Raw genomic sequence first — 25,834 nt, forward strand, 5'->3', positions numbered from 1 at the left:
AACATGCTCAGATTTCCAAGCTCCTTGGTCCGTTGCCATGGAAACAGTCTCCTAGAACTCGGCACAGGGCCTGGCCCCTGTGGTGCAGGGGAGGAGAGGAAAGATGGAGGGTGACAAGAAGATGGAGGGATCAGCTTCTTGGAGGGGCAGGCAGGACACATTTGGGTCTAGGTGACATCTTGCCATCTCATTCCTTAGGACCACCCTCTCTCTCCCCTCCTCCTCAGTAGACCTCTAGGCCAGGGGAGTGGGGAAGAGATGTCACAAGAGAGGTGTATGGTTAAAACTATGTGGAGAATTCTTGTTCACTCCCTGGGTCCCCAGTGAGCATTGAGAGATACTAGCTTTTGAGTGGGAGCTAAGGTCTAGCCCTCTGTCCCACCGTGCTGGGGGACACTGGACAGCCCTCCAGGCCTGAGGTCCCTGGATAGAATGTCCTCATGGCTGGAGCTGCTTCAGCTGGCTCCCCCTCCCTTTCTTGTGTGTGTCCCACACCCAAAGAACCTGCTTAAAATGGGATTTCCAGGCTGTGACGTCAGAGGAAAGCCAGCAGCTCCAGCCTGTGCCAGTTCTTCCTTGATCAACAGAGCTGAGCCTAGTCTTGCTCAGCCTGGAGGAAAGGGGGTTGGCAGAGGAGGGAGTGGATCCAAGGGCTCTAGGCCATGGACACCATATCAGTGGCATCCATGATAATAGGGAGAGACTGTAATAGGAAGAGGCAGGCCGAAGCCACTGCTGGCTTCCCCACTGCCTTAAATTTCAGCCATTTCGTGATCATTTCCCTCCCAAATTCCTCTAGTTTTTCCCTCTCTGAGCTGAAATAGGCCTGTCTGGTGGAGGAGGGCACTTTAAGTATTAGAGCCATTTGGGTTCTGCCTGACAACTTGTCCCATATCTGGGCTGGAGGCAGGGATGGGTAGGAGGGATACCAGCAAGGAGGGGGGGAAAAAGCCCACTAGGTGGCGCAGCTCACTCCCAGTGTGGGATTCCCAGCCCCTGAAGGGGAGAATCTTTTCCTGCTGTCAGTCAGCCTTATGGTCTGGTGAGCAGGGTGTCTCATGCCCCACTCACTGGAGTTGCAGGTTCATGAAGAAAACATTCTTGCAGGTGCATGGAACAACTATGGATTTTCAAGCAATTACTTCCTAAGCCCAGATTGTGTACCACCCCCTGCACACTCCCCAGGAGAACGTCAGGCCCAAAGGGCAGGTACTCCCTTTTGGTGAGAATCAGGCACTGTCCTGGAAGCAGGGAAGTTGCCAAGCTGACTCTGGGAGGGTCCTGCAGCCCAAGGGACCCAACATGAGTTTCTGAAATGACATCAACGAGGCCACTGGAGCTAATTTCAAGGTCAGGTGAGGAGAGGAACCCAACAGGTGGCAAGGGGTGGGGAACTTGGGAGAGGCAGGCTAGGCCCAGAGGGATGGCAGCTCACCTGGCTGCAGGACTCTTCTGGATATGATTTCCCTGATGGCCATAGTAACAGTCCCAGGCCAGGCCCAAGTGTTTGTGTTTCCTGTCCCTTCCCTTATTTTATCTGATGCACTATGAGATTTAAAAAGGAGAAAAAAAGACCCTAATTTCCAAATTCTGGAATCCCAAGGTACTTCTACAAGAGCCAAGGTTGGGCCTCCTTAGTAACCTACCTTTCCCTGACCTCCTTCCCAAACTGACCCCACCAGCCCTGCATCCCTAATGAATTACCCTCTCCTTTTGTCCCAGCCAGATGAGTGATCAATAAATAATGCTGCCTGAAATATTGATGGTGAGTTTTACACTAGCATCCCTTTGCTGTGCCTGTCATTGGGGAATTTGAGAGCTGACAGAGAAATGCATGGCCACCAGAGAGCTCTTTTCTATCTCTGCCAAGAGAGGGTCTTTCTTTGCCAAGATTTCAACCTGTTCCCATCTCAGCCAGAATCATGACTCATTCCCATCAAGTAAGATGAGGACTCAGCCAGCAACCTCCAACCTGGGAAGAGTCAGGTAAGCTAAACAAAGCAGAGACCCTTCCTGATACTTTTGTCTCAAGACAAAGAGATCCCATTTCCTCTGTTCCATGTCCATCTTGGACCTTCCAGGTCCAGCTCTCTGAGCAGGATCTCAGAAGGAGAACTGCAGGTTCCCTGTCCCCCAGGTTGACCGTTTAAAGCATGGACAGAAGGACTCACATGCTCCCAGACTTCTCTGGCCCAAGTCACTGTCATCTAGTTTTGTTCTCCCTGGAAGAAGGGTAGGGGAGAGGAGGAGCAGGTAGAAACTCTTGAGCCCTGTTGAGCCTGACTCACCCGATGCCAGGGCCCTCCTTGGCAGAAGCTAGGCACACTCAGATCTTTGCATGCATAATGCCTTCGGCCTAGGCACTCTAGTTCTGCTCCACTTGGTCAGCTCCTGCATGCACTTCAAGTCTCAGTTTAGAAGTGACGTCCCTGCCCCATCCCATCCCGGTCCCTGTGGCATTCTGCTCTTCCTCCCCAACACCTCCCCCTGTTTGGTCATTGCCTGTTTCCCCACCAGACTGAAAGCCAGGGCATAGGCAGTGAGTGGGTCTACCCGGTGCACCACGGTTTCCCCAGCATCTAGCAGGGGTCCTGGCACACAACAAGCACTCGGCACATTTTTGCGGAATGTTCTAATGATGTCCTGTAGTGCTTTTCCACTCCTGAAAAAAACATCAACCTTCAAACTTCACCGTCTCTCTTGGCTGAGCTGTTTGCCTGCACCGGAGGATGGGTGTCTGCACTAAACAGCAGCAGCCCGGATCAGCCTCCCTTGCTCTCACTTCTCCTGCATGTGTTCATGCTCATTTGCTCTCCTTTCTCTCTCACACACACAGATGGGAGTCAGCTTTCCAGCCACATTCAGTTCTCACTTTAATTCAAAAGCTAAATTGGGAAGAAGAGCAGCTTCACACTCCTAATTTAGCCTGGGAGAGAAAAAGGGAGACAGCCTGGATTTGCCAGGGAAAGGAGAAAGTTGGGTGTGGGGTGGGGAATGGTGGCAAACATACCCATAGCCTAAGGGAAGACAATGAAACTCTTACCACCCAGCTCCTAAAAATAAACCATCTACAGCTATGACCCCAGAGTGACCCTTATTAAGCCTCTTTCCCATACAAGTGCAGCCATTCCGGGCATTCCCCCAGTCTAGGGGTAGGATTAAGGGAGGCAGAGGAGATTGTGGTTATTAAAACTATGAAAAGAGGGAGATGCTGCTGCTTTGGTCGCTGGTAGTACAAAATCAGGAAGTCCTTCTTAAATCTAACTTTAATCCCTCTTTTGATAGCTGAAGTGGATGATGAATAAAAACAGTCTGCAGGTACTTGCCCACTAATATTCACAGCAGTGTTATTCACGAGAGTGAAAAGGTGGGAACAGTGGCGCCTGGCTGTCTCAGGCGGTTAAGCATCCAGCTCTTCATTTCAGCTCAGGTCATGATCTCATGGGTCATGAGTTTGAGCCCCGCGTTGGGCTCCATGCCGGCAGTTTGGAGCCTGTTTGGTATTCTTTCTCTCTCTCCTTCTCTCTCTGCCCCTCCTGTGCTCATGAAAAACAAATAAATAAACTTAAAACAAAACAAAACAAAACAAAAGGTGGAAATGGTCTAAATGTCCATCAACAGATGAAGGATTAAACAGAATGTGGTATATACATACAATGGAATATTATTCAGCCTTAGGAAGGAATGAAGTTATGACACATGCTGCAACATGGACAAAGCTCAAAAACATTATGCAAAGTGAGATAAGGCAGTCAAAAAACGGCAAATATTATGATTCCACTTACATGTAGTACCTAGAATAGACAAATTCATCATGACAGAAACTATAATAGAGGTTACTAGGCAGTGGTGTGAGGGAGCAGGATGGGTACAGAGTTTCTCTTCAGGAAGATGAAAAAGTTCTGGAGATGGATGAAAGTGATGGTTGCACAACATTGTGAGTGTACTTAATGTCAGTGAATTGTGCACTTAAAAAAAAATGGTTAAACTGGTGGGATGCCTAGCTGGCTTGGTTGGCCGAGCCTGCGCCTCTTTATCTCCAAGTCCTGAGTTCAAGACCCACGTTGGGCATAGAGTTTACTTTTTCAAAAAGAAAAGATTAAAATGGTAAATATTATGGTATGTATATTTTATAAATGTCTTTATTTTATTTTATTTTATTTTATTTTATTTTATTTTATTTTATTTTATTTTGAGAGAGAGAGAGCACAAGCAGGGGAGGGGCAGAGAGAGAGGGAGAAAGAGAATCCCAAGCAGGCTCTGAGCTGTCAGCATAAAGCCTGATGACACAGGGCTTGATCCCACGAACCATGAGATCATGACCTGAGCTGAAAACTCAGGTCAGACTTAAGAGTCGGACACTTAACTGACTGAGCCCCTCAAGTACCCCTATGGCGTATATATTTTACCGCAATACATTTTTTAAGAAGGCACTGAGTCCAATGTTGGCTTGAAGACTGTCACCCTGCCATGATGACTCTCTCTGAGGCATGACCAGAGGGAAACTGAGTCCTAGAAGTTCAAAAGACCCCTCCCCTTACTCACAGGAACAGAAATGCTGCTTCTGCCTGGAGTACAGAGAAGAACCCTCTGGGGCATTCCTGAGGATAGGAGCTAACTCTGCCTACCTCTTATCTCTTCTTATCAGTATGATAATCTGGAGGGAAGTTCTTCTTCCTGGTTCTGGATTCCAGCATCCTCTTCAGTCATTTCTTTCGACTTTGCCCTAAACAGGGTTCTTATATGGGTGTAGTAGAGAAGGGAAAAAGAGAAGACCCTTCCATCCAGCCTCTCCCATTTCCCTGTGGCCACTGTACCAAGGAAAAGGGATGCATGCACCTTTGGGCTGAGCTGCCTGTCAGTAAATTTGGGTGTCAAATTTTCTTGCTCTCTGCGGTCTGACTGGGTGGCACCTGAAGGGAGTGTGTGATAGCTGGTACTGATGCATCCAGACCTCACCCTCTCTCCTAGATGACTACATGATTTCCTGCCTGGTCTCCCCACCAGCACTCCCCACCCAGCCTCCTGCAGAATGGCTAGTTGGCTCCCCAACTGCCTGGGAAGCACTTCGGTGGGTAGGAGATGATTAGGGGTTCCGCAGTCACTAAGCTTCCCCTATGATAGCACATTTCACACTGTTGTGATTGCCTGTTTATCTGTCTGTCTCCCACACCCAGACTACAAACTGCAAAAGAGGAGTCACCTTTTTACTTCTTTTTGTATCTTTAATACCTAGAGGAGCAGATGTTTGATAAGTAACTGTTGAAATGGTCTGTTCACATGTCTGTCTGCCCTACTCGACTTGACTCAAGAATCCCTAGAGGGTGGGGGTGCCTGGGTGGCTCAGTTGGTTAAGCATCCAACTTTGATTCAGGTCGTGATCTCAAGGTCTGAGTTCAAGCCCCATGTCATGCTCTGCGCCGACAGCTCAGAGGCTGGAGCCTGCTTCAGATTCTGTGTCTCCCTCTCTCTCTCTGCCCCTCCCCTGCTCATTCTCTCTCTCTCTCTCTCTCTCTCAAAAATAATAAATAAATGTTAAAATGTTTAAAATAAATAAATAAATACAAATAAAGAATCCCTAGGGGTGAAAGCTTTGTCCAGTTCATTCTGGAACCCCAGAGAATATGTTGTTCTTGGTATGACTTTGGTTTCAGCCAGAGGTTCTGAAGCCAGACTATCTGGATTGGAATCCTGGCTCCCCCATTGCTCAGCTTTCTGAACTTAATCAAGTCACCTGCCCTCTCTGAGCCCCCTTCCTCATCAATGACATGGGGGTGAGAATAGTACTTACTTCATGAGGTATTGTGAATACAAATGTCTGTCAAATGTTTAGCACAGAGCCTGTCACATTGTAAATGTGTCTTATGGGTGAGGTGGGGGTAGAGAATGCATCTAGATGTTAAGAAGAATAAAAAAAAACAAGCACCCACAGCTCATGGCTGCATCCTGGTATTTTGGGGTAGGGGGTGAGGCCAGTGCCACTGTGACACAACCCCAGGGGCTGCCTGTCCCCTACTTCCCTCCCCCTCCCACCAGGTCTACAGAGTCCAAGCTCACCCACCATGAAGCTGAGCACCCCGGCGCTGGGCTGGGCGGCGGTGAGGGGCCAGAAATAACCGCCGTTGCTATTCCTGCTTTTCTAGGCTGGATGGGAACGCTGCCTCTCTCATCTAAAGGCTGCTCCAGACTTCCTGCACATCAGTGGGCTCTTATGTAACGCTCCCCTCCCTCTGCCTGCCCAACACGCTTCCAGAGATTTCTGCAGCCAGCTTTGCTGCACACTCAGCTGAGGGGTGGGGAGAGCAAAGAATCCACCACAGGCCAAATTGTCCTGTAAGTCCAGGGTCTTGACAGCCCCAGGCCTGGGAGAGGATCCACACAGCACAGGGCAGAGAGACTGATGTCCAAGGACAGCAGCCTCTTTCTGCATCTGCAGGTTACTCTGAGGCAGAAAGGACCAGGAGAGCCCTGAGTGTTCACCCTCTCCCTCTGCCCAAAACAGATGCTCTGTGCCAAAATATTATGCTTTAGTGTCTCCACTTTAGACCTAACCTGTGTCTGGCACACAACCCATCAGCCAGACTCTGAGGATGGCAACACAGACCCCAACTCTCTCAGGCAGATCCCCTAATCTTGGCCAAATCCTCCATGTCCCTTTCCCGAAGCTCCTAGAACCCACCCCGAGCATGCCAGGTACCCTCTTCAGAGCCAGGGGCCCCTGTGCCTCAGGCCTCAGCATCACTCTCCATGAGCCCTTCTTAGAACTTGCCCTCTCTGGGTACCTGTCAGTTAAACATCTGGCCCTTGGTTTTAGCTCAGGTCGTGATCGCAACATTCTCGGGATTGAGCCCTGACAGCATGGAGTCTGCTTGGGATCTCTCTCCCCATCTCTTTCTGCCCCTCCCATGCTCTCTCTCTCTTAAAATAAATAAACATTAAAAAAAAAACATTAAAAAAAAAAAAAAGAACATGCCCTTCTCCACCTGGCTTAGGAGTCAGGGTTTTCCTCTGGCACCTGGTTTCCCCACCTGTAACTGGAGCAAAATACAATGGCTTCACACTCCAACACCTCGAGGGGATTTTCTCTTTCATCTCCCCTGGTCATTCTTCATGTCTCCATTTTTCCTCTTCTGTCAGTGCACTTTCTGTCCCCTCATTCGACCCCCCACCAGATCTGGACTCTCCAGAGGTTTCTCCTCACCTCTCACAACCCTTCCTTCACAGGGTGGGAGTAGAGCTGTACCCAGACCTATTGAAGGCCAGGCCCTCCATATTTCCGGCAGAACCCATCAGCCATCGGAAAGTGTGACAGGCACCCCAGACGGAACTGAAGGGAGAGTCACTTCCTGAGCCCCAGGCTGGCCACAGCAGTGGCAAACCACGATCTGAGCAGCACATGTGGGTGCTGACGTAGTCGGGGTTGAGGAGGAGGAAGTGGCAGTGGAAAATGGGGCTTGTTTTCCTCTGACAGATGCTGGGTGCTCAGCAATGGGTCAAGTTTCTGAGACATAATGATTCCCACTGGCTTTTGCTTGGAGCCCCAGGTGCCCTGGGCAAGCTTAGTTCTGCTCTCACCTCTGTTCCCTACTCCTCTCCTGCTTGCAAGGAAAGTCGGAGTGTAGACGGCAGCTGGAGTGGACGGCACCCCTTCCAAGAGCTTCTCACCTTTCCCAGGGCTTCTGGCACCAGTCACCCAGGATGCAAGGTGTGAGAGTCCCACACTCATCCCTAATGCTCCTGGAAACCCTGTAGATCCCAGGTCAGGGTGCAGGAGTGACTCTGAGTCTTGTTTACCCCCAGTTTCATTTCCATTAGACCCCAGGCTGGTTGTCAGGTTTGTTGGGCACAAGTTAGGTAGGTGCTCAAAAGCCCACCTGAGATTTGGCTCCTTGGGAGGGGTCAGTTCTTTTCACTCTGTCTCCTCCTCGCCTTCCAGTCCTCCCCCAGCCCCCACCCATGAGAGCAACCAGGGTTGTGCCATTGCCCAGAAGACAGACCAGAGGAGAATGGGGATAACCTAGATGCTTCCAGCTGTATTGCTGAGAAGGCAGGCCCAGAGCATAACTCTATCCAGGGAGAAGACTCTCAGGCCCTCCTTCTCACTGGTTTCCCAGTCAGAGAGAGGGCTAAGGTCTGTGCAGTGTGTAGGGGCTTTGAGCCCACTCCTCCCAGTGCTCTTCAGGGGCGTATACCATGAAGGCAGAGCAGGGTGGAAAATGATACCTCCTCCTCTGTATGAGCTATAGAGGGCAGAATAAGGGAGAAGAGGGTGGAGGGGTACAGTTGAGTCCTAAACATTCTCACTGCCCATACCTTAGCTTGAGGCCCTAGACTGATCGCAGCCTTTCCCTCCTGAGGCCTTTGCACAGCTGTCCCCTTTGCCTGGAATGCCCTCCCCACCACACTCCTCTATGCACAGTTGGTTTCCTCTCATCCTTTATGTCTCTGCATAAATGTCACCTCCTCTGAGATGCTTCCCTCACCTCTCTAGTATGTTTTACTTACCATAATCTGAAATCATCCTTTTTATTTACATAGTTGTTTACTTGTGTCACTGAATAGCAGTTTCCAAGAGGGCATAACTCCATCTGCTTTCTTCATTGCAGAATCCCCAAGACTTAGAATTGTTTCTGATACAAGCAAGGGCCAATAAACCTTTTAAAAAATAAATCAATGTGTTTTTTTAAATGAATGTTTTACTCAGCCTTACCTCCTGCTATCTCCCAATCGAAACCCTCTCTACTCTAGCGCTTTAAAAAAATATATTTATTTATTAATTAAAGTTTATTTATTTATTTTTAGAGAGACAGAGACAGGGTGAGTGGGGGAGGGGCCGAGAGAGAGGGAGAGAGAGAATCCCAAGCAGGCTCCATGCTGCCAGCACAGAGCCCAATGTGGGGCTCAAACTCGTGAAACTGTGAGATCATGACCTGAGCCAAAACCAAGAGTCAGATGCTTTACCGATTGAGCCACCCAGGTGCCCCTGAATGTTTATTTGTGTGTGTGTGTGTGTGTGTGTGTGTGTGTGTGTGTGTATGTGTGTGAGAGAGGGTGGGGGGGGGGAAGTGAGCCAGAGAGGGGCAGAGAGAGAGGGAGACAGAGGATCTGAAGCTGACAGCAGAGAGCACAATACAGGGCTCAAACTCACCAACCATGTGATCGTGACCTGAGCCAAAGTCAGACACTTAACCAACTGAACCACCCAGGTGCCCCTTAGCTCATTTTTTCCAGGCAGATCACACAAGGACTGTTCTGGCCACCCTCCCCCCAACCCTGGCCTGAAAGTGCTTCACTTCCTCACCACGTTTGGTTCTTCTCATGTTCGCTCTCCTCTAAAATCTTTTTATCATCTTTGTCCCCTTCCCTGGAATCTCTCCCTCCTCTTATCTTCTGTGTTCTTCAGCACAACTGACATTTGGAGACTAACAGGGCTTCTTCCTATTCTTAATTCTCTTGCAACATGGAATCCAGTCTTCTTTTACCTAACTGTAAGCTTCTTAGAGGCCGGGGTGTATGCCATAGGCCTTCCCAATCCTTGCCCACAGAAAGTCCTCAGAAAAGTTCTTTTTGTTGTGGAAAATGGGTGTATTAATCAGAAACTGCTGGATTGTGAGTAACAGAAACTGAAAGGAGCCTATTTTATTAAATCAAAAAGAAATGCATTGGCCTGCATAACTAAAAACCTCAGGCTGTATCCAAAGACTTACTCTCTGTATGTAGAAGCCTTCTATGTTTTCCTCTGCATTAGCTTCATTTTCAGGTAGGCTTTCCAGTCCTCGTGGCAAGATGGCCTCCAGGCTTACATTCCATTGGCTTAGTACCATCAGAGAGAGAATTGTCCTTTTTCAAGAGTTCCAGAAAAAATCCCAGAAGTGCTTTTCATTAGTCTTGTTTGGGTCGATGGGCACATGACCAATTGCTCTGGCTAGGGACATGGAATGGTCCTAGGATGGAGCATTCTAGATGGATGGCCAGGTGTGGGTGACATACCCACTCCTAGGTCTAGAGCAGCGTTGTCTTCCTCCAACCACATGGACTGGAGTGGTTCCCCAAAAGAAACCGTTGTCTGGGGAGCAATTATGAAAAGAGAGGGGAATTGATGTTGCATATGCAAAACAAAAGATATAGACTATAAGGATTTCCATTGCCCAGCTTCAGTGAGGATCTGAAGATAACTTAGGTCAACTTCCACATGAGAATCATAGGGGAATTGGTTTGTTCTGGCTGTGTTCTTGGGATCTGGGCAGCTCCCCAGGGACAGAAGGAGGATCCTAACTAAGATGAGGAATCCACTCAGTTCAGTTCTGGCACTCACAAGGTCAGAAAAATTGTGATTCAGTAGGTCTAAGGTAAAATTTCTTCTTCTTTTTTTCCCAGAGCTCCAGAAGTGATTCTGTCACACACACAAGGTTGTAAAATTCTGTTCTAGGAAGTGATGTTTTACTTCAGCAAGAAAGATTCAGATTAGCTCTTCAGGACAATGTCCCCTGTGTTAGAATTGGAATGTTTCTCCCTTTCTGCACAGTTTTTCAGAAAAGGATCACTGGAGTTTGCTTGGAGGCTGAAGACGGGTGGGTGAATTGTGGGTGACCCCGTGGGTCAAAAGCCCCTGAAAATAACAATAGTCACTGTTTATTGAATGGTAATTCCAAGGCAGGAACTGTGCTTTGGGACTTCAGTGATGTCAGTCCATGTAAGCTTCAATTTTTCACAACAATTCTTCCATGTGGGTATCATTAACATTAGCTCTATTTTACAGTTGAAGAAAGTGAGATACAAAAAGCCTGGCCAAGATACCCAACCTGGGAGTGGCATTCAGACACAAGGCCATCTGACCCTGACTGGCAGGAAGCCTCAGAGAAGGTACATCACTCATGGCCCTAATGGGCAACACGGTTAGGCATTAGGAGTGGGCCTCTCACCACGCCCTAGCCATTTGGGTTGGGGAGCTCAGACTTAGAGCACACAGGTTCATTGCTAGATTCCTTAAATAGATTTTTATAAGAAAATGTGTGTGTGTGTGCCTGTGTGTGTGTGTGTGTTGGCATGCGTGTGTGCGTGTGTAGAGGATAGAGAAGGATGAAGCCCAAAAGTTAGTGCCCCTCCCATTTAAACCCCAGGACTCTGACCTGTTTGGGTTCACAGGGACCCCAGACCTACCCCCGTCCGTCCCTGTGTCCTCAGCACCCTCCTTCCACACAAATTTTGTGCTTTCTTTTTAAATTCAGAAAAACAGCACCTCCCTGGATTGAGAGCTAGAGCAGGAGCCTTCCCCTCTCGGAATCCCTGTTTTCTTGGGGTGCGCATTTAAATGCGGGGGTAGGGATGGGACCGAAAGGGCTTCCCCATTCGCGTCCTGCTCCTGGAAGACCTGCGGGAATCGTTCCCGCCTACCCACCCCCGCCCTCCCGCCCTTAGGCTGGCTCCGGGAGGGAAGTGTTATCCCGCCTGGAGTCTGGGCGCCTCGGCGGTGGCGGCTCCCCAGGGACTGCAGGGAGAACCCAGGCTGCGGCGCCTGCTCAGTTCGCGCTCACTGCGTCTAAGGCTCCCCCGGCCTGGCTACGCGCCCAGCACAGGAGCAGGGAGGGGGAACCCGAAGCCGGCGGAAGAGCCCACTCGGCCCGGGGCCCGGGGAACTGAGCTGGAGAGGGGACCTCCAGGGGGCAGCACCAGGCCGCTAAGCAGGTCCTCTCGGTGCCAGCCTAGGGGTCCCCAGACAGCCCATAGGGAAGCCCCCTTTTCAGATTGCCGCACTGCCCGCCCATCTCCATTTGTTCTGGATAAAGGTGGGGAAGTCTCCCACCACCACAAGGACCACCAGTTCCTGGTTGAGAAGCAGGTGGCCCACCGCAACCCAAAGAGACCTAGGGAACCACTTAGCGAGTATTTCCTAGCCTCAGTTTCCCCCATGACATCTGGAATGGCTTCGTGCCATTGGTCAAGGCCGGGGGGGTCAATGCCCCGCCTCTCCTGGGCGGCCTCTGCCCCGGCCAGCCCAGCCGCTCCTCCCCTTAGCTCCCGCCCCGCTCCCACGGTCCCAGAGGTGGGCGGGAGGGCCCTGGATGACGGTGGCAGAACCCCGGGCCGACTCGCCCTCGCCCCCGCCCCGGGCCCGGGCTTCCCCAGCCCAGTCCCCGCTGGGGAGTCGCCTGAGCCGCGATGCGCCAAGCGCTACGCGCCCGGAGCCCTCCACCAGGGCGTCCCCAGCTCTTGCGCTCATTCTGGCTCCCGGGGAGGGGGAGGGGGGGCAACCAGGGAGCAGCGAGCAACGACCCGGAAACGCCATATAAGGAGCAGGAAGGATCCCCCGCCGGAACAACCCTTATTTGGGCAGCGCCTTATTTGGAACGGCCAGATATGGCCCGGCCGCTTCCGGCTCCGGGAGGAGGGAAGAAGGCGGAGGGAAGAGGCGGGGGCAAGGCTGGGAACTCCGAGGCAGCCTGAGTCCGGGAGTCCCCAGCTGAGGCTTGAGTCCTAAGCTTTCTCGAAGCCTAGACGCCCAGGGTCCAGGAGTCCGCGCAGGGGCCGGGGTGAGGGATGGCGGTGCCCACAGCTCTAGGATAGGGGGCTTCACGTCACTCTGGGTCCTCCCGGCCGGTCTTGCCATATTAGGGCTTCCTGCTTCCCTTATATGGCCATGTACGTCACGACGGAGGCGGGCCCGTGGCGTTCCAGACCCTTCAAATAGAAGCGGATCTGGGGAGTCGCGAGAGATCCCAGCGCGCAGAACTTGGGGAGCCGCCGCCGCCGCCTGCTGCCATCGCCGCCAGCTTCCGCCGCCGCAGGACCGGCCCCTGCCCCAGCCTCGGTAGCAGCGCCGCGTCCACACCCGCTGGCTGCGAGGGCGAGCCTAGAGGCCCCACCTGCTCCCGCCACAGTGTGCCCTGCGTCCCGCATGTGACCCGGCCAGGCCCCCGAGAGTGTGTCCCCCGCAGCCACGGCTCCGGGCTGCGCCCACCCGCCCCAACACCAGCTCTCCAGCCTGCCCGTCCGGGATGGCCGCAGCCAAGGCCGAGATGCAGCTGATGTCTCCGCTGCAGATCTCCGACCCGTTCGGCTCCTTTCCTCACTCGCCCACCATGGACAACTACCCTAAGCTGGAGGAGATGATGCTGCTGAGCAACGGGGCTCCCCAGTTTCTCGGTGCTGCCGGGGCCTCAGAGGGCAGCGGCGGTAACAGCAGCAGCAGCAGCGGGGGCGGTGGAGGTGGAGGGGGCGGCAGCAGCGCCAGCAGCAACAGCGCCTTCAACCCTCAGGGGGAGGCAGGCGAGCAGCCCTACGAGCACCTGACCGCAGGTAAGCGGTGGCCGACGCCGAGGATTAGCCCCTTCGCCACCATCCTGGCATCCAATCCTTCCCCACAGCCTTGCAGCGCCCCCTTCACCGCAGCAGTGCTCCTGGACCTCAGGGATGCAAGTGGGGTTTCCCTTCCCTTCCTCGCATCCTTAGGGTCATGTGCTAGAGGGATACCTGGGGACACCCACCTCACCCTCACCCTCCTTGTCCCTAGCTGTACGCAGAAGAGCGAGCTTCTGTTTTGGATGGGGAGCTCGGGCTGCGTGGGTGGGTGGAGGGGGGAGGGCTTGTTTTGAAGAGCAGGGCTGCGCCCCCCTTTCTCCAGACATCCTTGCGTTGCTTGCCGCCTGTGCCCAAGGAATGGCCGTGATCCGTGCCCAGGGATGTCCTGGCAGCCCGGGGTAGGGGGCGCGCACTAGCCGCGGCGGAGGGGTTGCTGGCGGGAATCCCTCCGTGGCGCAGCCGCCGCTGCGGAGCGCGGTGAGCTGCAGTGGAGGGGGATTCTCCGTATTTGCGTCAGCTGTTGTTGAAATGGGCTCTGCCGCTGGAGCGGGTCCAGGAACATTGCAATCTGCTGCTATCAATTATTAACCAGCTCAGGAGTCAATGGTAGCCAGCCCGACCTCTTGCCTGGCAGCTCGTGTCCTCGTCCTCCAGTGATTGCTCTCCAGTAACCGGGCCTCCTCCCTCTCTCTCTCCTGCCAGAGTCTTTTCCTGATATCTCTCTGAATAACGAGAAGGTTCTGGTGGAGACAAGTTACCCCAGCCAAACCACCCGGCTGCCCCCCATCACCTACACTGGCCGCTTCTCTCTGGAGCCTGCACCCAACAGTGGCAACACCTTGTGGCCTGAACCCCTCTTCAGCCTGGTCAGCGGCCTCGTGAGCATGACCAACCCACCGGCCACCTCATCTTCAGCACCATCTCCAGCAGCCTCCTCCTCCTCCTCCTCTGCCTCTCAGAGCCCACCCCTGAGCTGTGCAGTACAGTCCAATGACAGCAGCCCCATTTACTCAGCAGCACCCACGTTCCCCACACCTAACACTGACATCTTCCCTGAGCCACAAAGCCAGGCCTTTCCAGCCTCGGCAGGCACCGCACTCCAGTACCCGCCTCCTGCCTACCCTGCTGCCAAGGGTAGCTTCCAGGTCCCCATGATCCCTGACTATTTGTTTCCACAACAGCAGGGGGACCTGGGCCTGGGCACCCCAGACCAGAAGCCTTTCCAAGGCCTGGAAGGCCGTACCCAGCAGCCTTCACTCACTCCACTGTCTACCATCAAGGCCTTTGCCACACAGTCGGGCTCCCAGGACTTGAAGGCCCTCAACACCACCTACCAGTCCCAGCTCATCAAACCCAGCCGCATGCGCAAGTACCCCAACCGGCCCAGCAAGACGCCCCCCCACGAACGCCCCTATGCCTGCCCCGTGGAGTCCTGTGACCGCCGCTTCTCCCGCTCAGATGAGCTCACCCGCCACATTCGCATCCATACTGGCCAGAAGCCCTTCCAGTGTCGCATCTGCATGCGCAACTTCAGCCGCAGTGACCATCTCACCACCCACATCCGCACACACACAGGCGAGAAGCCCTTCGCCTGCGACATCTGTGGGAGAAAGTTTGCCAGGAGTGATGAACGCAAGAGGCATACCAAGATCCACTTGCGGCAGAAGGACAAAAAGGCAGACAAAGGTGTTGTGGCTTCTTCTGCCACCACCTCTCTCTCTTCCTACCCGTCCCAGGTGGCTACCTCCTACACATCCCCAGTTACTACCTCTTATCCGTCCCCAGCCACCACCTCATATCCATCACCTGTGCCCACCTCCTACTCCTCTCCTGGTTCCTCAACCTACCCATCCCCTGTGCACAGTGGCTTCCCCTCACCCTCAGTGGCTACCACATACTCCTCCGTTCCCCCTGCTTTCCCAGCCCAAGTCAGCAGCTTCCCTTCCTCGGCTGTCACCAACTCCTTCAGCGCCTCAACAGGGCTTTCGGACATGACAACAACCTTTTCTCCCAGGACAATTGAAATTTGCTAAAGGGAAAGGGGGAAAAAAGGAAAAGGGAGAAAAAGAAACACAAGAGACTTAGGACAGCAGGAGGAGATGGCCACAGGAGGGGGTTCCTCTTAGGTGAGATGGAGGTTCTCAGAGCCAAACCCTCCCCCTCTACTCTACCCTAGGGTCGGCGTGGAAGGTCTATTGGCCTGCAATCCTCTCTGCCCACTTGCCCTTCCTCCCCCATCCCTACTCCCTTTGACTTCAGCTGCCTGAAACAGCCATGTCCAAGTTCTTCACCTCTTTCCAAAGAACTTGATTTGCATGGATTTTGGATATATCATTTCAGTATCATCTCCATCGTATGCCTGACCCCCTGGTCCCTTCAATGCTAGAAAATCAAGTTGGCAAAATGCGGTTTGGGCCGTAAGAGCCCAGCCCTGCACCCTTGTACAGTGTCTGTGCCATGGATTTTGTTTTTCTTGGGGTACTCTTGATGTGAAGATAATTTGCATATTCTATTGTATTATTTGGAGTTAGGGCCTCACTTTGGAAAAAAAAAAAAAAAGAAAAGCCAAGCAAACCAACGGTGATCCTTTATTTTGTGATGATGCTGTGACGATTAAGTTTGAAGCTTTTTTTGAAACAGCAGTCCTTGATATTAATCAGAGCATGTGTCAGAGTGATGTTCCGTTAACCTTTTTGTAAATATTGCCCGACTGTACTCTCACATGTGACAAAATACGGTTTGGTTTTTCTTCTTTTTTTGGAAAGTGTTTTTTTTTTTTCGTCCTTTTGGTTTAAGGAGTTTCACGTCTTGGTGCCTTTTGTGTGCTGCGCCTTGCTGACAGCTTGACTCATGCCGTAGTGAGGGACGTGCTCACCTCTAGCCTTAAGGGGGGCAGGGAGTGATGATTCGGGGGAGGCTTTGGGAGCAAAATAAGGAAGAGGGCTGAGCTGAGCCTCAGTTCTCCAGAATGTAAGAAAACAAAATCTAAAACAAAATCTGAACTCTCAAAAGTCTATTTTTTTAACTGAAAATGTAAATTTATAAATATATTCAGGAGTTGGAATGTTGTAGTTACCTACTGAGTAGGCGGCGATTTTTGTATGTTATGAACATGCAGTTCATTATTTTGTGGTTTTATTTTACTTTGTACTTGTGTTTGCTTAAACAAAGTGACTGTTTGGCTTATAAACACATTGAATGCGCTTTATTGCCCATGGGATATGTGGTGTATATCCTTCAGAAAAATTAAAAGGAAAATAAAATAGTTGTGGTTGGGTGCGTGTTTCCTGGGGTGGGAGAGGGGGCGGCCCTTTTGTAGCCATCTTTATCGAGGGCTTTGAAGGGCTTTTACAGAGACAGGGAGATTCCTTTCTTGTTTTTTAAGATTTTATTTTTAAGTAATCTCTACACCCAACATGGGGCTTGAACTCACAACACTGAGATCAAGAGTCACATGCTCTGCAGACTGAGCCAGCCAGGCTCCCTGGAGACAGGGAAATTCCAGTCAAAGTCGTGCCCGCTGTGTGTCACTGGAGTGAATTCTTTGAGAACTGTGTGTGGGTCTCTTGATACTGGGCCTCTTCCTTAGTCTAGCAGACTGGAACCTTAACTTGGTTAATTAAAGCTGAAGAAGGCTACAGGTAGAAATGGAACATGAAGGGCACCTGGGTGGCTCATTCGGTTGAGCGTCCAACCAGACTTTGGCTCAGGTCATGATCTGTTGGTTCTTGAGTTCAAGCCCTGCGTCGGGCTCTGTGCTGACAGCTCAGAGCCTGGAGCTTGGCAGATTCTGTGTCTCCCTCTCTCTCTGCCCGTCCACTGCTCATGCTTTGTCTTTCTCTGTCTCTCTCTCTTAAAAATAAATAAACATTAAAGAAAAAAACAAAAAACAAAAAAATAAAAAGTGGAACATGAGTGCCCAGAAGCAGTGCTATTCTCCTGGCCCCAAATGTTTGGCCGACCCTGCCCCCTATCTCTACCCAGGGTTGGGGAAAGCTATGTTCTTGGGAGTTCCTGCCATATATACTTGGGGGAGATAAAGGGTGGGCCTGAGGGCTTTGGGAAGTAGTAACAAGGCTGGAGCTGACTCAGCCTCTCTTTCCCATTCTCCACGTCCCCCGAAACCTGAGGGTATCGAAGAAGCCTAGAAGAGGCGAGGGCCAGTTCTCAAGCCAAGAATCCTTCCAGGAAGAAATCTAACTACTTGCCAGCTGGAGCTGCGATCCTTGGCAGCTTCTGGGAACACAAGGCAGAGTGGGCAGGAGGCTGGCCTGGTATTTAAGGTTCCCATCCAGACCAAGTCTGTTCCCATTGTGTAGGAGGCCTGAGGTTCTAGGTTCCTTAGCCCCAGCTCCCTGCTGGTGCACACTCATGGCTGGAGCAATTCTTATGGGTTTATTAGCATCTTCTGCTCTGTGAGAGGCCTTGAGCTGGTCACAACAATGTAGACTGTTGAGGACACGGATATGTAGGCTAAAAATTATAACATGGTGTTATATAATATGGACAAGCATGGGGCTCTCTGAGAGCAAGGAGAAGGACACCCAACCCCCACAGGAGCTTAGGAAAGATGGAAAAGTTGAGTTGGGAAGGCTAAGTAAGAGTCAACTCAATTGACTTACTTTTTATGTGTGAGCTAGGGAGGGTGTTGCTGAGTTTTTACCTGGGAGAATGAATGAATGGGTAGATTACTGAATGCAAGCACTACCTTCAGCCCTGATTTGAGTCTTCTGTAAATGGGTCAGACACTACCAACCATTGGTCATTTGGGTACAATAGATTTGATGTCCTGGAATTCCCAAGCCTTGGATCCTGTCAACTTCTGATCCTCCCAGTCAGGAACAATGAAGTATATTCTATACCCAGTGTGGTTATCAGCCTTTGAGTGAGGGTGAGGTCTAACCTGCCTCCTCCATTCCTTCTCCCTCTGAGGGTCTCCCACACTACTTCTGAAGCCAGGAAAATTCCAGAAGTCTCCTGGCATTAGTCCAATTCTTTCTCTTCTATTCTAGCCCTCAGCCACCAACACTGTTGATCTCTGCCCTTTCCCATGATACCACACTGCTCAGTCTAGAGCAGGAGCAACCAAGCCACCTTCTCCAGCTAAGGTCACATCCCCATGAGCGTTCTGGCAAAGTTGCCAGGTCCTGATGGGACAGTATTTGCATTGACACACCTTTTCCCAGCCCCACCTTCCCTTCCCCATCTCACTCTGGCCCCAGAAACACAAGTCTATGCCTGTAACACAGTCTTAATAATTTCTCACCACAGACTACCAAGGCAAGGGTGGGCATGGGAGGACATGGCAAGAATAAAATATGTAAGAAGGAGCAAAGAAACTCTATTCCTTTAAAGCAGAAAATCTTCTATGTTATTACAATGCATTAGAATCATATTCCCAAGCCCCATTCCCAGAGCATCTGATTCTTGAGGTCAGGGTGGGGGCCTGGACCTGGTCTTGACAACAAGCACGCCAGGCAACTCTGATGTAGAGGGTTTTTAGAGAAATTCTGCCAATATTGCCAGCTAATTTTTATTAGTCCTGTTACCAGGGTTCCTTTGGATTCTGTCACTTGAAACTCAAGTTTCTCTGCATAGCTGAAATAGGGCAAGACTAAAAAATTGCCGCATTTTATAGTCCTATAGTATTAAAAAAAAAAAAAGGAAAGTATTTTAACTCCTGCTTCTGTGAGGGAAATCTGAAACCAAGGGCACAGGGTGGTGCTGATAAAAGCTCTATCATCATAAAGGCTGAGGTTTAGGAAGGGACCCAGATAGTGTTGAACAATTGATTGCTACCTGGGGACATTGTCTAGGGCTTCAAGGATGTTGAGGACAGAGGAGTGGGGTGGAAGAAGAGAAAGGGCAGGGAAAACTTGGCCAGCGAAGGATAGGTTTAGATTCTGAATTTTAAAAAGAACCTGGTTTTAAGGACCCTTGACCCTTCTTTCTAGAACCTGAGAGGTACTCTTTTCTCTTGAATCAGGAATGTTGAGTCTATGAGGCTTTCCATTTGGAAAGATTCTAAGCACTCAGGCAGAGTTTAGCCTGGTTGTCAGGCTGAGTTTGAGGTGTGCTTCCTTCTACCTACCCCCCTCTTGGAACCTCCAACTCTAGGAAGCAGGATTGGGTACTAGAGGATTAGAGGTAGTTCCTGCAATGTCCCTCTCACTCCCTATCCCTGCTGTTTTCCCTGGTTCAGCCACACTTAGTGTAGTTTGAAAGGCAAGGAGTAAGCAGAGCAAGATCTCAGTGGTCCTAAAGGACCAATGAGGCCGAGTCTAAAAGAATCAGGCACTGAACAAACAAGGTTTCAACATTTTATCTGTTAGCGTCCAGGTGCTATTAAGATTTTTGCCCCCAAATAGCAAATCTAGCCCTTCACTGCAGTGAGTTTTCTTTCTATCTCCCTTTTCCCATTACTAGAACCTAGGAAAGCCTTTTGAGACAAAGCTGACTTGAGAAATTCTCCTCGGTCAAGTTGGCAGCTCAGCTTCTCAGTTGTAAGTAAATCTATTTCATTTCCTTTTTTGGGGAGCTATCTCAGACAAGCCTATTCTCCTCAGTGCTTAGGTTATTTATTATTATAGCTTTTTTGAGTACAACTGATATACAATAAACTGTACCATTTGATGAAGTCTTGATGTATGTGTTCACAGGTGAAACCATAACCGCAATTAAGATAATGAACATATCAGAGGTGCCTGCCTGGCTCAGTTGGAAGAGCATGAGGCTCTTGATCTTGGGGTCATGAGTTCAAGCCCCATGTTGTGTATAGAGATTATTTAAATAAATAAATAAATACTTAAGAAAAAAAGGTAATGAACACATCCATCACCTGCAAAACTTTCCTTGTGCCCCTTGGAAATGTTTCCTTCTTCCATCCCTGTCCCCAGGCATCCACTGATCTGCTTTCTTTTGCTGTGTAGATCAGTTTGCATTTTCTGGAGTTTCATAGAAATTCACTAATTCTGTATGTACTCATTTGGGTCTTGTTCTTTAACCTAGCATTATTATTTTGCGATTCATCCATGTTATTGCTTACATAAATAGTTCAATCCTTTTTATTGCTGAGTGGTATTTCGCTCTATGGCTATAGCACAATTTGTTCACCCTTTCACCTGCGGGTGGACATTGGGGTTGGTTCCCTCTGGGGCTATTATAAACAAAGCTGCTATGAACACCTGAGTACAAGTCTTTGTGTGGATGTGATCCCATTTACTCCACAGCCCCTGTTCTGACTCCTTCTTCCCACCATGTCCCCATTTACTCACCTCCCTCTTACTAGAAGCAATAATCCCCCACCTTCCCCCACACTCACATAGTGAAGGCCCAGCCTTCTAAAAGAACTGCTTCATTTAATCTTTCCTCACGTAAGCAGAGCCAGCCCTTCATCATTTTTATTGCCCTACTTCAAACTCCCTCTCATTCATTTATACCTTCTGGTAATGAGACGTCTGGGGCTAAGCAACGTATCCTGTTGCTATTTATTCAGCTTAGCAAATATACATGAATCCTCAGTGATACTTCTCTAAGGTACCTGGTAGAGGGTGGGCTACGTATCGATGAGGCACTTCTACCTCTTAAGGAGGAAGGAGCTAAGCTCAAATGGTGTGGGAAGCTGCCCTAGGGTACTAGTCCTTTGAGGTTATCTGTCCATGTTATTACTATATCCTATGGGCTCTTCCCTGGGTGGGTTTTCTGAAACACAGGCCCCCACTCACTCACTAGTTGTCAAAAACACTATCCTACCAAATTCCCACTTCTCAATTCTGAGGTAATGTAACTATAGCTTCTCTTTTTCTCTTCTTTGGGCCTAGGGAGCCTAGAACTGAGGAGCAGCCTGAGAGTGGAAAGGGCAGCTAAGGCTCTGTGTTCTCAACTCTGATAAATTGGCACTTGTTGCCTTCTGGGGTATGAGTTTGGGTTGGGGTAAGGAGAGATGGCTTTACTTACTTTAGAAAATTATCTTGGGATGCCTGTGTGGCTCAGTCGGTTAAGCGTCAGACTTCAGCTCAGGTCATGATCTCATGAACCTGGAGATCATGACCTGAGCCAAACATTTAACCGACTAAGCCACCCAGGAGCCCCAAGTAACCAACTCTTGATTTCACTTCAGGTCTCACCATCGTGAAATCAAGCCCCAAGTCAGGATCTGCATTGACAGCACAGAGCCTGCTTAGGATTCTCTGTCTCCCTCTCTCTCTGTCCCTCCCCTGCTTACACTCACAATCCACTCTCAAAATAAGTGAATAAACTTAAAAAAGAAAAAAAAAAGTAAAGACTATCATTAAAAAAAATATCTTTTTTAAGGGTGCCTGGGTGGCTCAGACGGTTAAGCATCTAACTTTGGCTCAGGTCATGATCTCACAGTTTGTGAGTTTGTGAGTTTGAGCCCCATGTCTGGCTGTATGCTTACAGCTCGGAGCCTGGAGCCTGCTTCGGATTCTGTGTCTCCCTCTCTCTCTGCCTCTCTCTCTCTCTCTCTCTCTCTCTCTCTCAAAAATAAACATTAAAAAAATTTTAAAAAAATCTTTTCTTTCCCTGTCTTTGAGTGCCCATTCTCCAGGTGGGCTTTGCAGTGTTAATTCTACCCTACAGATCTGTCCTCCATCCTTATGGGTATACATCTTGGGTCCTCTCTCCTGCCACCTGCCTTGGCCTGTGCTCTGACAAGATCCTCTGCTCGGAGGACACAGCCCTCTAAGATTGTGATGCTGATTTGCAAGCTGGAGGCCTAAGAGCAGGCCTTACGGTAGTGGGGGTGTAGGTCTTCCTAAGACTTGCACTTAGGGACTCATTTTGAAGGAAGGGACTTTAAAAATCTGAGGAGGCAAATGCATGGAAATGAGTTTCTGCTGGAGTGTCTTGTCCCATCTCTGTGACCCAGGTAAATCAGTCTGCCCACCTGGGTTAGAGTGCCTCCTCACTTCCCAAACAAACCTGGAAGTCGAGTTGCCACAGAACCACCCACAGTGGGTGCGCTCCTTAGAGAAAATGATTTTAGCCTTCTCTGAAACTCTTTTCTCCTTAGAACCAACTTCTCACCCTAGAATCTTTTCAGATCCAATAACCAGACTCCTGAGAACCAAACTGTACTTCATTTATTCAACAAATTGGTGAAACATCTACTAATGCTACCTGGGAGCATCTCCCAGGGGTCTGAGAAGAAGAGAAACAAATCCATCCCAGCCTGCCAACCACGTGTGACTCTCTTTAGAACCAATTTTGGGTTCCCTCAAACTGGCTTCTCAGACACAGTGAATAACCTCCAGCTTTCTTATCAGAACCAATTTTCAGTCATCTCAACACCAATTGTTCATCTCAAACTGTGTTCTCAGAACCACCTCTTCACTATTCTCAGGTCCACCTGACTTAATAATCCTTCCCAAATCAGTGATGAGGCTAGCAGTACCTTGGTGAGTGTTCCCAATCGTCTATGAATGATATAAACACAACTTTATGATTGCCCCCAAGTCTCTATAAAACAGAAACCCTGAAGTGGTAACTGCTTCCAGTCCTATTTCAGCAGCTTCAGAATTTCATTCCCTCAGATTTGTGATGACTCCCCGGAATTATCTCCTCAGAACCATATTTCTTTCTCTTCAAAGCCAGATTTCATTTTTGGCTAATGAGACTGCCAAGGTCCTTAGAATTTTCTTCTCAGAAGCATGTTGGTTCTATCCAGAAACACTTTTTTCAACGTCCTCAGACCCAACTGTCAGGCTTCATAAAGCTGTTCTTTTTAAGTTATTCACCCATGTACCACTGTCTTATGGGAAAATGTGTATTTTCTTCTTTTTAAAATAAAACAAATTTTCTTCCTGATTACAAATATACTCATTGTGAGGAATACAGAAAGTCTTACCTTTTTCACTTTGACCACGAAACTCACACACTGGTGGAAGGAAGATAAACTGGTATAAGCTGTCCCGAGGGCAATTCAACAATGTGCACCAACAGCCTTATAAAAGTTCATGCCCTCTGACCTAGCAATTCTTCCAGGAGTGCTGTTAATTACAGTATTTTTGGTAATGGAGAAAAACTGGGAACAACATAAATGGCCAAGAGATGATGGCTGAAATAAATTGTTATCTGAGGGGCTATCATTATAAATCATGTTCTAAAATAATTATTAACCTGAAAAAAATGCCTACAATATAATTTTAAGTGATAAAATAATGTATAAAACTTTATATGGCATGATTTCAGTTTTATAAAATATACACATGTGCACACACATACATCAAATGTTAACGGTTGTTACTTCTTTGTAAGTTTATTTATTTATTTTTGAGAGAGAGGGAGAGAGCACAAGAGAGGGAGAGGCAGAGAGAGGGAGAGAGAGAATCCTAAGCAGGTTCCCTGCTGTCAGAGAGGAGGCTCAAAACAAACTGTGAAATCATGACCTGAATTGAAAGCAAGAGTCAAATGCTTGACCAAATGAGCCACCCAGGTGCCCCAATTCTGATGGGTTTATGGAAACTTTTTATTTCATTTTTATACTTTTCCTTATTTTTCAAGTAAGTAGGTATTTTTTTAAGTTCATTTATTTGTTGAGAAAGAGACAGAGAGAGCAGAGGAGGGGCAGAGATAGAATCCCAAGCAGGCTTCGCGCTGTCAGCACAGAGCCCGATGTAGGGCTAAGTCTCATGAACTGTGAGATCATGACCTGAGCCAAAATCAAGAGTTGGATTCTTTTTTTTTTTTTAATTTTTTTTAACATTTATTTATTTTTGAGACAGAGAGAGAGCATGAACAGGGAGGGTCAGAGAAAGAGGGAGACACAGAATCCGAAACAGGCTCCAGGCTCTGAGCTGTCAGCACAGAGCCCAACGCGGGGCTCGAACCCACGGACCGTGAGATCATGACCTGAGCCGAAGTCAGACGCTTAACCGACTGAGCCACCCAGGCGCCCCAAGAGTTGGATTCTCAATTGACTGAGCCACCCAGGTGCTTCTGAGCAGAAGAAAATCATTCTAGGGGTGCCTGACTGGCTCAGTCAATAGAACTTGAGACTCCCGATCTCAGGATAATGAGTTCAAGCCCCATCTTGGTCATACAGCTTGCTTAAAAACCAAAAGAAAACAAAACAAAACAAAATATTGTATGCCTTAAACTTTCACAGTGTTATATATACATATCAATTGCATCTTAAGAAAGCTGGTAAAAATGTAAAAAAGACGGGCACCTAGCTGGTTCAGTACGTAGAGCCATACATCTCTTGATTTCTGAGTTGTGAGTTCAAGCCCCATGTTGGGTGTAGAGATTACTTAAAAATAAAATCTTTGAAAAAAAGGGAAAAAAGGAAAATCATTCCATTTATGAAAGAAAATGAAAAAAATAAGACTAAGAAAATAATTATTTTTTAGAATCTGGTGTGATGTACAGGTCTTCATGAAGGTCCTCTGATAGAGTATTCTCTCCCCCTGCAGTGATCTGCCCCTTCATTTGTAAGGTGTTAAAGAAGAGTGTTAAAGAAAAAAGAAAGATTTTCTAGAGATTTAGGGCTCTAGGTCCTTTACTATGTGGACATAAGTTGGCTGTTTCCCTGTAGGTGGGTCATCTATTGGGACTGACAGGATGGAAATACCAGAGAGCTGCTACTGGCTTCTAAATTTGAGGGATGTAGGTTTTTTAAAAATCAGGAATGGTTGTGATTTTATTAACTCTCTGAGCTCTCTCAACTATGTCTTAGAGAACTCTTGAGATCTTAACCCACCATTGAATATCTCTACCCCCATTTCTTCCCCCCCTTTTTTTAAATTTTATTTTTTATTTTTTAAAATTGACATCCAAATTATTTAGCATCTAGTGTAACAATGATTTCAGGAGTAGATTCCTTAGTGCCCCTTACCCATTTAGCCCATCCCCCCCCCACAACCTCTCCAGTAACCTTCAGTTTGTTCTCCATATTTATGAGTCTCTTCTGGTTTGTCTCCCTCCCTGGTTTTGTGTTATTTTTGTTTCCCTTCCCTTATGTTCATCTGTTTTGTCTCCTAAAGTCCTCATATGAGTGAAGTCGTATGATTTTTGTCTTTCTCTGACTAATTTCACTTAGCATAATACCCTCCAGTTCCATCCACGTAATTGCAAATGGCAAGATTTCATTCTTTTTGATTGCCAAGTAATACTCCGTTGTGTATATATACCACATCTTCTTTATCCATTTATCCATCGATGGACATTTGGGCTCTTTCCATACTTTGGCTATTGTTGATAGTGCTGCTATAAACATGAGGGTGCATGTGTCCCTTCGAAACAGCACACCTGTATCCCATGAATAAATGCTTAGTAGTGCAATTGCTGGGTCGTAGGGTAGTTCTATTTTTAGTTTTTTGAGGAAACTCCATACTGTTTTCCAGAGTGGCTGTACCAGCTTGCATTCCCACCAACAATGCAAAAGAGATCCTCTTTATCCGCATCCTCACCAGCAACTGTTGTTGCTTGAGTTGTTAATGTTAGCCGTTCTAACAGGTTTATTTCCCCCCCTTTTTTTTGAGGGAGTGAGAGAGAAAGAGGGAGAAAATCTCAA

The 25,834-nt window shown here is 48.8% G+C and overlaps 1 protein-coding gene and 1 long non-coding RNA gene across 2 annotated transcripts; one reads left to right on the forward strand and one right to left on the reverse strand.

Moving 5' to 3' along the window:
- Window positions 1–3,319: 3,319 nt before the first annotated feature.
- On the reverse strand, window positions 3,320–7,624 carry LOC123386001. Its single transcript, XR_006599383.1, has 2 exons — window positions 6,062–7,624; window positions 3,320–3,536 (listed from the first exon to the last, which is right to left on the reverse strand). It is a non-coding gene; the product is annotated as an uncharacterized LOC123386001 (long non-coding RNA).
- A 5,371-nt stretch (window positions 7,625–12,995) lies between these two features.
- Window positions 12,996–16,564, forward strand: EGR1 (early growth response 1). Its single transcript, XM_003980809.5, has 2 exons — window positions 12,996–13,296; window positions 14,002–16,564. Exons 1-2 carry the CDS (start codon window positions 12,996–12,998, stop codon window positions 15,330–15,332), a joined length of 1,632 nt encoding a protein of 543 aa, XP_003980858.1. The 3' UTR covers window positions 15,333–16,564.
- The last annotated feature ends 9,270 nt before the right edge of the window (window positions 16,565–25,834 follow it).

This window comes from Felis catus, chromosome A1, assembly GCF_018350175.1.
Source record: "Felis catus isolate Fca126 chromosome A1, F.catus_Fca126_mat1.0, whole genome shotgun sequence".
NCBI classification, from domain to species: domain Eukaryota; kingdom Metazoa; phylum Chordata; class Mammalia; order Carnivora; family Felidae; genus Felis; species Felis catus.

Bases quoted from the DNA above. Each gene is read 5' to 3' on its own strand.
- EGR1 (XM_003980809.5), top strand. From the start codon at position 12,996: ATGGCCGCAGCCAAGGCCGAGATGCAGCTGATGTCTCCGCTGCAGATC. The intron at 13,297-14,001 runs GTAAGCGGTGGC...CTCTCCTGCCAG, and splicing joins CTACGAGCACCTGACCGCAG to AGTCTTTTCCTGATATCTCT.